This window comes from Antennarius striatus, chromosome 18, assembly GCF_040054535.1.
Source record: "Antennarius striatus isolate MH-2024 chromosome 18, ASM4005453v1, whole genome shotgun sequence".
Taxonomy (NCBI): domain Eukaryota; kingdom Metazoa; phylum Chordata; class Actinopteri; order Lophiiformes; family Antennariidae; genus Antennarius; species Antennarius striatus.
In genome coordinates this window covers 6,272,548-6,283,485 of record NC_090793.1, presented here as the reverse complement: position 1 = coordinate 6,283,485, position 10,938 = coordinate 6,272,548, and the positions used below count along the sequence as shown (strand labels likewise).

At 40.2% G+C, this 10,938-nt stretch overlaps 1 protein-coding gene across 1 annotated transcript; it reads left to right on the top strand.

Annotated features, from left to right (window-relative positions):
- Window positions 1-234: 234 nt before the first annotated feature.
- On the top strand, window positions 235-4,999 carry agxtb (alanine--glyoxylate and serine--pyruvate aminotransferase b). The gene is made up of 11 exons (XM_068340955.1): window positions 235-561; window positions 909-1,101; window positions 1,238-1,302; window positions 1,464-1,564; window positions 1,656-1,726; window positions 1,817-1,901; window positions 2,014-2,112; window positions 2,283-2,352; window positions 4,039-4,134; window positions 4,281-4,409; window positions 4,724-4,999. Exons 1-11 carry the CDS (start codon window positions 289-291, stop codon window positions 4,829-4,831), a joined length of 1,290 nt encoding a protein of 429 aa, XP_068197056.1. The 5' UTR covers window positions 235-288; the 3' UTR covers window positions 4,832-4,999.
- Window positions 5,000-10,938: the final 5,939 nt, after the last annotated feature.

The following is a 10,938-nucleotide window of genomic DNA, read 5'->3' as shown; positions in this document are numbered from 1 at the left end:
TAACGAATGAACGAACGGACAAACACATGAACACTGACACATTTAATATTGTACAAATTTGGGTGGATTGAGCGCCCTCCACCCCTGTCATCGTGCCGGCCTCGCTGGTTATAGCAAGTATATAGTGTGTTGGGTTGGTGTTTTTTTTGTTTTTTTTTTGCTCCAAGCCACGCCGCCCCTTGGCCAGCAGGTCAAAGACCTGTTTGTATGAAGTCTTCATCCAAACTTCACAGTCAAATTCATAGCTCAGTTTGCGCAGGCTTCCCAGAAACCAGGACACCAGCCGTGATGCAGCGGGCTTTGTTCAGCCGGGTCTCGCTGCTTGGCCACCAGGCAGCGGCTGCCCTCGACATTCAGCTGGCGCCGAGGAGCGCGCCCGCGCTGCAGCGACTGGACCGCTCAATGTCCTCAGTCACTATCCCGCCGCCCGAAAGCATGCTGCGGCCCCTGGAGGTTCCACAGCGTTACCTGTTTGGACCAGGACCCTCAAACGTTCCACCACGAATCTTAGTTGCAAGTGGAAGGCCTATAATCGGTCACCTGCATCCAGAAATGTATGAGGTAACGGTTTGCTCACACAGATCTGAATTAGACTACATTTTTATTTCTAATTACTTCTAATGGGAATACGCAAATTATAGAACAAGAATTAAGCTTGAAGATAATTTCGTTCGTCTGGCTTCTCTCGCGGTGAACTTGTAATAACATAATTATAAGAGTTAAAATGTTTTTTTTCCAAAACTTTATACGTCACAGAATTGATGTACAAAGTATTGTACTGTTGTCAGCTGTAAATTTCAGCTGAACATGGTGAGCGCAATCGCAGTGTCTGTCCTACTGGCTCAAATCTGACAGAAAGCCTTCTAAACAAACGTTGTTTGTAACGATTTCATTGTGTTTCTTCTTAGATTATGAATGACATCAAACAAGGGATCCAGTACGCCTTTCAGACAAAAAATAACATGACTATATCTATGAGCGGTTCTGGCCATGCGGCTATGGAATGTGCAGTGTTCAATACTGTGGAGCCGGGAGAGAGCGTGCTCGTTGCCATCAATGGAATTTGGGGAGAGCGCGTTGCAGAAATCGCAGAAAGAATTGGTGCGTATTTACGCAAGGTTTTACGCACGCATTCACTGGACTTGCGAAAAAAGTTACACAACTATATTTGCACTTATTACACATTCTGTCATTCTATCATCTGTGCCAAATGATGACTGACGTTTTAAATGTTCAGGTGCCAATGTACATACAATGGTAAAGTCACCAGGAGGATATTTCAGCAATAAGGAAATTGAGCAGGTAGGTACAATATCTTTGAAGAAGCTCATAATTTACGGCAGGTCTAACAATAAACAGCATTCTGTAAACTGTAAATGTGGCTCTTTGAGTACATGACAGAGAAACAATTCAGTAACAAAGAGCAGACGTGACATTAGACTCACTCTTATATCTTTCTGTAGGCAATACAAAAACACAAGCCTGTCCTGTTTTTCCTCACTCATGGAGAATCATCCGCCGGCCTCTGTCACCCAGTAGATGGCATTGGAGACATCTGCAGAAAGTGAGCTTTAAACACATGCTATAGACACATGGTTCAAAATGAAATTACCAAATATAATGTTTCTTGATGTTTACTATCATGTCATCTGCAGACATAACTGCCTCTTCCTGGTTGACACAGTTGCATCTCTTGGTGCTGCACCAATATTCATGGACAAGCAGAGTAAGCCAACAACGATGCTTTGAAGTCTGTTAATGTTATTATGAATTTGTGTCTGTGATATACGTATTCTGCTGATTGTTTCACTTCTAGATATTGACATCCTCTACACTGGTTCTCAGAAGGCTCTGAATGCACCTCCCGGAACAGCACCCATCTCATTTAACGACAGAGCATGGTAAGGAGGGAGTCTATGGGTCATCTATGCATGCCTGTTACTATATATGTTTGATAAAAAAGAGACTTAAAGGTTTACTGAACCAGGCATTGATTTGTCTCTGTTCTTACAGCAATAAGATGTTTAACAGGAAGACAAAACCAGTATCCTATCTCTTTGATATGAATCATTTATCCAACTACTGGGGTTGTGATGGCAAAGCAGCCAGAGCGTGAGTGAATTACTGTGCTCTTTTATTCATTTTGACCTTACTTTATTTTTTGTTTTAATACAAAGCTTTAAAAACTTGACATTTTTTGTTGTTTGACTGCTGGAAAAGGTAGTATCATTGACAACAGTGTTAGATATAAGAATAACATTTGCATGTGCTCTTGGTTTTAGATACCACCACACTGGACCAGTTAGTGGATTCTTTGCCCTAAGAGAGAGTTTGGCAATTCTCGCTGAGAGGGTAAACAAACAATTCACTACTTTTTGCAGAAACTTTATTTGGGGATGTAGCTCATTGATAGAGCGCATGCTTTGCATGTATGAAGTGCTGGGTTCAATCACCAGCATCTGCAGCGCTGCAGGGGCACAAGCAACGTCCCAAGCCCGAATAAATCCCTGAGCAGTGGATATGTGCAATTTCCTTCCTATTAATAAAGTATCTATCTATCTATCTATCTATCTATCTATCTATCTATCTATCTATCTATCTATCTATCTATCTATCTATCTATCTATCTATCTATCTATCTATCTATCTATCTATCTATCTATCTATCTATCTATCTATCTATCTATCTATCTATCTATCTAAATGCAGGGGGTTGGAGCAGGAAGGGCAACTAGTATTAAAGTCAAAACAAATATGAGCCTTCTGAACAGAGAAAGGATAACGTGCTGTGGCTACCCCTGACAGAAAAGCCAAAAGGAATTTTTAGCTTCACAAACTTTACTGTTCTTGGAAAAATTAGTGTCTGAGATATTCTGATAACTAGCAATAGCGGTATGCCACTGTCAGGTGCAACGCTCAGCACTATAATATGAGTAGTCACTGAAATACCTCTGCTGTTAGTACAGTATGTGGCTGTTAGAATTTAAAGTCGTCTTTATTCTCCCTTACATATCAATTTCATTTAATTTCAAAAAAGTCTGTAGACTTTGAGGCAAGGTGTGTAAATGCGTAAGTGACCAATCAGCATTCATTAATGCAGGTGGTTTGTTGGCAGAATGTCCTTTTTGTAAGAGAAAAAAACACACACAATGTTTTTGTTTTACTTCTGATCTAAAATCAATTAAATCTAAATTTGTACAAATTAAAATACAATTTGATCCTTTTTTATCTTTTTTTTTTATTTAGGGGTGGCAATGGCTCAGTGGTAGAGCAGGTCGTCTAATGATTCAAGATTGGCAGTTTGATTCCCGCTCCTGCCAAAAGTAATTTGTCGTTGTGTCCTTGGGCAAGATACTTTACTCTCCTTGCCTCCAGTCGGGCACTCGTTGCTGTGTGAATGTGTGTGAGTGTTCTAGTGGTAGTTGGAGGCGCCGTAGGCACAGATTGGCAGCCACGCCTCCGTCAGTCTGCCCCAGGGCAGCTATGGCTACACACAAAGTCTACCATCACCAAGTATGAATGAGGAGTGAGTGAATGTCCAGAAAAGCGCTATATAAATCGAATCCATTATTATCATTAGAGGTAGATGAAAATAATTATTTAATCAGTTTATCTCAGTGCACACAATTAATTTAGGTTTCCTTCACCAATGCCCTTTGTGTTTATAACATGCAATTTTGGTACAGCACAGTTTGTTGAGAGCAACAAGTGTTGCTAAGAACATACATGCATACATTTTCAATATCCGCTTCTTCCACCATCGTGGGTCGCGGGGTTGCTGGAGCCTAGCGGACTTAGAGCGTGAGGCAGGGGACACTCCGGGCGACCATGCCACTCTTGCTGAGAACATCCCGTCCATTACTTTCTTTTCACCACTTTATCCGCTGTCGCAAGGCACAGGGAGCTGGAGCCTATCCCAGCTGGCTTAGGGTGTGAGCCAGGGGAAACTCCGGGCGCAACGCCACGGGCTAAGAGCATGCCACTCCTAAATTTTTGTCTTATGATCACTCTCCAGCAATGATCTCTGTCTCCCTCTAGGGGCTGGAGGAATCCTGGAGGAAACACAAGGAGGTTGCATCATACCTGTACAGAGGGCTTGAGGACTTGGGTCTCAAGCTCTTCATCCCTGAACGGGTGAGGCAATCTTATCTGCAAACACACACACACACACACACGTAATACAAACAGATAGTCATTGTAGAGCGATATCTAACCAGCCTTCGTCAGTGATGGTATCCTGTTGTGACCTCTTATAGTTTGACACACTGTAATTCCTGCAGGATTTGAGACTTCCCTCCGTCACCACTATTGCTATTCCTGAAGGTTATGATTGGAGAGATATGCTGGTCTATATCATGAAAAACCACCAGATTGAGATGACTGGTGGCTTGGGTCCCTCCATTGGCATGGTAATTTGCTGCTCTTATTTCAACCTAGAACAGAGGACAAATTTATGTTTTACAATCTGCAGCGAAAGTCATTAGCAGGCCCTTATGGTAACTGTTCTAGATTTGTACACTCAGCATGTCACCAGCAATGAAGTAATTTCCAAAGGAGTAAACACTGTGGTAAAAAAATAACACAAATGAAACCAGGCATCAATTTTAGCAGTTATAAGAAGAGCAGTGTCGTGTCGTTAGTCTGGTCTCTACGGCTGTAAAAGTCATTCTGATGAGTCACTGCAGGTCTGATGTACTGTTATTTCCACCTTTCTTTTCATCAGGTGATGAGAATTGGATTGATGGGATACAACTGTGAGAAGCATAATGCTGACAAGGCCCTGCACGCGTTGGCAGACGCTCTGAAGAACTGCAAAAAGAGCAAGGCTTAAGAGACGACAGGGATTTTCTTTTGGGGATGTCGAATGCAGAGATTACATCAATCACTGATCATGTGAAACTGGTTTTGAGATGAAGGTGTAGACACTGTAATATATTCTATGCTCTGATAGACTGAAAGTTCATTGAGAGATGTCAATAAAGAGTGTTATTTTATCAAACACTTCTCTTGCTTGAAAATGTTGTAACAACGACAAATTAATTCAGAAATAGCTGCAAAACAAATTAATGTTAGACAAATTTAAATTTATTCAGGATGGTTTCCTCTGTAGTTCCCAGTAGTGGTACCACATTTCCCAAGGTTCTTTGCTCCGACGAGGTCATCAGTTTCGCAACATCAGATCGGGTCTGCACTAGTGATGGGTCCAACAACACCGATGCGTCGGCGCACGCGTCCGATTTATTTGCGTAACAACGTGTCGGAGTGCGTATCGCTTTAAGAAAGTCACGTGACCAATACAGGAACTGTTTGGAACCAGCACTGACGCACCACTGTATTTATAGGGAAGCGCACCCCAGCCTCATCTTGTCCCGTGTGAGCGGGTGTGTTTTACAGCTGGAGAAGTCGCATCAAAAAAGTGTCACAGACTCGATTCAAAAAAGCTGGAAAAACTTTATTTTTAAATAACAATTTGTAAAAAAAAAAAAAAAAAAAAATCCCGGTTCACCAGCATCCTCACTCACAACACATTCACTTAGATTTTCACATTATGATACATGATCACATTATTCAGTGAGTATATCTAAAAAATAAAGATACGTTAAATTTAGATAAAGGTATGAAATAATGTTGTATAAAATACTATGACTTGAATTGTATGATTGTAAATACTAGGTCATCAAATCGGTGTCAGTTCAGTCTGTCAACTAGGTTGCCTGCAGGGATTTTTAAGGTCCAGCAGGAGTCAGTATGTAGTGACACGGTATCGACACAGTCTCTATACAGTTCGGTAATGATGGGTAGAAAGACGAGGCCTCATGAAGCGTTTCGACTCAAAAGTGGGGTTAACAAACCCTGAGGTAAACCTGTGGTTCTGGGTTGATTTACCCTGATCCTGGAAAACCAGGGATTTCGGTTTGACAAACGCTTTTCAGGGTTAGTTTTGTTGACCCAGAGTTAGTTGACCCGCAGTTTAACAGGCGCGACAACTCTAAAAAAGCCATCATCAATGGAGCCCCGATCCGCCGATTCACCATGACGACGGACGAGACGCGCACAGCAACGCTTTACGGCAGTCGGAGTACATATTTTAATATTTTAATATATGCAAATGAAGACTTTGAGGACATTTTCAGAAGAAAGGAGAGAGATGTCGTGGGAGTGAATTGCTGCTCATGTCAATGTGTACGTTTAAACGTAATCCGTTGCACTCACGGTAAAAATACGTAATTAAACGGCTTTGAATGATAGTTTATTAATGTATTTTATTTGGGCGCAATCCAGCGGGGAAGAAGCGCACACGTAAGCAGCTGAGAATGAAGTGTAAAAACACCGTTCACACAGGTCAGACTTCTGCATCATTTCATTTGGGATCCTCCTCTTCCTCTTTATGTTTGATATTGTACAGTAAATATAGTGGACGTTTGACTCTTCAGTTGTTTTATCGCCAAAATAATGCTCTTGTCACGTACATAGATGTGTTCTCATCTATATCAGGTTCTGTTAAATAAGGAAATCTGTTTAAATGTTATTAGGCACATTACAAAAACTGTTGAGTAAAAGGATATTCACACCATTGTATATAACTATACTGTATTATATAAGAACTGAAATCAGGAGCTGACATGTAGCTCGTTTGCAGGGTTTCCTTGATACAGTAACAGGAAAAACTGTTTTAGTTCTTCATCAATGGCATTGAACCGCTTTAAGGTATTCCAGGTTTTATTTTCAGGAGTTACTAATTGATAAAAAGAAAAAAAATTGACAAGAAATTGAAGAAAACAAAGATGGTCTAATATTTTATGTTACTGATTGTTCTCTTCTCATTGCTTCACATTCTGGTGGAATGCAGAGTGTGACATTTATCCTCTACTGAAGTATTAACACCCTCTCATCCTTTTTTAACAGAGCATGGATGGACAGTAGCAGAAGGGTCCCAACTACACAGACTATCACAGTGAAATAGTTGCTCAGTAAACAAAATTCTTGTGCAACTATGTTTTAATGCCCTCCTCATGTTTTCCCATCGATCTGCTAAAGAACTTTATAGAATTCACTTTATAGAAAATACAGGAAACAGAAATGGTTTACTTGGACCTCCAGATTAGGAGGACAGATCTGGACATAGAAATACTGGAGCACAAGTTATATGTGGGTGGGGGTCACAGGTGAATCATATTAACTATTAGAATGTTAACTACTGTAACGATACAAAAACTAACTTTTTATTTGTAAGAAATAAAGATGACCAAAAGAAATGCGTATTGTATGTTTTTATTGCCCGCTGTGATGGTGACTTAGACTCTGAAATGATTTTGGCAGATGTTTTCTGTCACTGCTCTGCCTACCGGATAGCAGGAATCATCCTGAGGTGACGGAGGCTCTTTCCTGTACTGTTTAGTGGATTTATTAGAGTGGATTAAACAATGAAGACGAGTGAATTATTGTGCAAACCTTTAGGTTACTGACCACATTACAGTCTGTTGCTTCAGTAAGATCATACATCTGAGAGTCAGGAACAGACCCAGACCTCCACATCAGAAATATAGTCTACAGCATCACACATGATCTGGACTGATGTTAGTTTTTCCATGATGCAGTCTTTAACATGTTTAAACAGTGGTCAGTCTACATGTACCTTGATGGGAATGTGGGAACCATCTATGCAGCCGATTACATTGACAAATCCTAAAAGAAATATATGTAAGTTAATAATCAAAATTCTGAGGTTGCAGCAAAATGTCATTAAGGGAATATAATTTCAAATTAATTTATCAGATTTCTGCATCATTCACCTGCAGTCCTGTGGAACTCCTCCTCGATGATTCTGATGGATTTATTTCCAGGAAAATAGACAAACTGGGGTAAAAGTTTCAAGGCGAGGGGCACTGAGCATCTCCCACATTGTATAGAAAAACTACCTCTTGCAAATAAAAAATAAAAAAACTGACCGGAGCGCTGCTGAAGATGTAAGGATGGATCAGGTCGTGGATGGGTGGGTGTGATGGATCGGGACGTGAACCTGTACCAATCATAAAGAGAACTGTCTGGATGTGACGGAACATCTGAATGTGATACAAAAATGTTTACCTCGCTTCATGAAACTGGTCAGGGTTACTGCTCTAACTCTGGGTTAAGTTACCTCCCTTTGTGAACCAAAAACTCTTGTTTTCCCTTATTTCAAGGTTGACTTACCCAGGTTTTTCCACTAAACCTGCTTTGTGAAATGGGCCCAGTGTGTATAAGTCACTGGCCTTTCATCCAGACAATTCTGCAACCTCTCGTCCATAGCCAGCTGGAATAGGCTACAGCAGACCCGTGACCCGCAAGGTGGATAAGCAGCTTGTAGACAAGAAAGTGAATTGATGGAACCCTAATGTAACATATAGTAAGTATCAAATGCATGTTTGTGTTGGTACTGAAATAAAAATGTTGCGTATTGCTGTTGTCTAGAAACCCTGTTGACAGATTTCAGCTGATTCCTCACTGTTACTGCATTTGGCAGGTTCAGTGCCTTCCATCCAGAGACCAAAACCCTTTGCACAGAGACTATGGTTTCATTAGAATGCAGCCTGGAAGCAACACAGTGGCATTCATCATAGCACAGAACTCAGGTAGTTACACTCATGTAAACTACAGGCTGCCTTGTTATTAACCAGACTCCTACTTGTATTTCTGGAATATCTTGAGACAATCGGTCCAGATGTTCATTTCTCGGACACTTAATCACTTGCTTAGTGGGAGTATATGAATTTTAAATGCTTCTTGCAATGCATTTTGCTTTTCATGGCATTATGACTCAGAGGTGGGTGTATTACCAAAGGAAGGCCAGTCTGCAGAAATTTCCAACTTGTTTTGCCAGTGCACCACTGTCCAATGCCTAAAATGCAGTGAGATCTGACTTCAGAGAAAAATGATGTAGGAACATTGTAAGTTTCACCCATTTGGTTGTGTTGCCTTTGTCCACTTTTGCCTGCAGCATACATAGACCAGATTACAGCTCAGCAACTACTCTCAAGCATACTACTCATTAAAACTTGTAGAAGAATTAGCTGTACAGAAAACACAATTGTTTTTACTTCACTACTGACTTGTTTTGACTATTGAGCGTTGGTTATTATAATCAGGGTCCTGTCTGTTTGCATTCTTTGCTGGCAGTTTCATGCGGATATGTCATGACGTGTGACTGACACATCACAGAAAAGAACTGCTGTAATTAAAAGTTATAGACTGTAATATCGCTTCACCTTAAAACCACTTACACAGTGCGCCCTCGTTCTTTGCTGTTGACGCATTCCAGGAAACACGCGATTAATGAATTCCGCGATAGAGCGAAGAACTATGTATCTTATTATTTATGGTAATTTAAACATTTATGAACCTTCCCCATACTTATATTAAACCACCTTCTATCTGTATTACCTTTTCCTACACTAATATCGACTATTTAAAGCTCGTCTTTGTCTCACGAAAGTCCGAGACTCACTCACAGAAAGTTGTGCACTTCCAGTTGCCGTCAGTCAATAGAATGAGCGTAAGGTATCACATGACTACCTACTAAAAATCCGCAACGAGGTGGAGTTGCAATCGTTGATGCACAAATGCACGAGGGCACACTGTATATTGTTTTGCCTTTTCAAGACACACACACCCACACACATTGAACCCGTTTTTTTTTTTATGCAGTTCTGGTGGAAATTGAAGAGAGCGAGCTGACAGCACCGCAGATAAACCTGTATAACAAGGATTAACCAGAATTTATTTTGCCCAAGAGGCACGTGTCCCGCAAGTGAAGCTCCTTCTCTGATCATGATCTTCTCCATATTTATCATTCATCAGTTTATAACACATTGTTCAATTCACCTCATCCCCTTTTTTATATCTTTTAGATTTCTAGAGTGTTTCAAATGTGGGCAGATGGAAGGTTGGGGCAGAGCATTTCCATGGCAACAACCAGCAACTGCTGTAGCATTTGCCCTTCACCTACCGTTGGTCATGTTGACCCAACAGGCTGGTCAACTCCTTGTACAGTACATAGAAATGCATCAGGCAGGTAAAATAATGGTTACTAAATAAGGTTGATCTATAAAAGCAGTGGACAGATTAAAGTAGATTAAAAGAATAATATATGGAAATGATATAAGGAATGTGGTAAAAATAAAAGTATCTCTAACTTCTTTTCGAAAATCTACTTCATTAGGTAAATTGTACTATGTATTACAATTCTGTCTTATTTAGGTACTGCAGTGGCTAAGGGTTAATGTGACAGTCTTAAAGATTAGGGACCTTTAAATTGTCTTTTTACAAAACTTCACTTCACCAAAAAGTGAGTCAAGTGTATTTCATAACATTTGTTACATATTTTAAATCCTTCTTTGGTAAATATTTTGTGGTCTTCTTCTATCCTGCCTTTGTGTCACAATACCGCCACTTAAAATTCCTTGACAGGATAAAATAAGCAAGACCCACTCATGGGACAAAAAAAAACTTCTCCAAAACATTGGCAAAGGGCATAAACTCCAGTGGGAACCTTGAATCTCAAAAATAGACTTTGTACTGCATTTCCATGAGGTTGTTGTACTTACTGGTCTTTCAGTGTGGATGCTTGTAATGTTTCAAGAATTTTCCAAATTATCCACCAAGGAGGGAATGATTTAAGCATAGATTGGACTACACAAGAACTAAAGGACTACTAGATACACACACGTACATACATATACACTCTATGCACACGTATGCACTCTCATTACTGCCTTGTTTATAAAGATATGAATGTCAGTACACCCTGTTATTTTAGAATTTCACAAAGATTGAAAACTAAACATGCCAAATCTTTCAGGAGTCAATTTTGTTTGCAATTGACTTAGTGCATTGTAGGCATTCCCGTGATTTATTTAATTTTAATATTCTTGCTTTGTTGCAATTTCATGTATTGACGTA

Bases quoted from the DNA above. Each gene is read 5' to 3' on its own strand.
- agxtb (XM_068340955.1), top strand. From the start codon at position 289: ATGCAGCGGGCTTTGTTCAGCCGGGTCTCGCTGCTTGGCCACCAGGCA. The intron at 562-908 runs GTAACGGTTTGC...GTTTCTTCTTAG, and splicing joins TGCATCCAGAAATGTATGAG to ATTATGAATGACATCAAACA. The intron at 4,410-4,723 runs GTAATTTGCTGC...TCTTTTCATCAG, and splicing joins TGGGTCCCTCCATTGGCATG to GTGATGAGAATTGGATTGAT.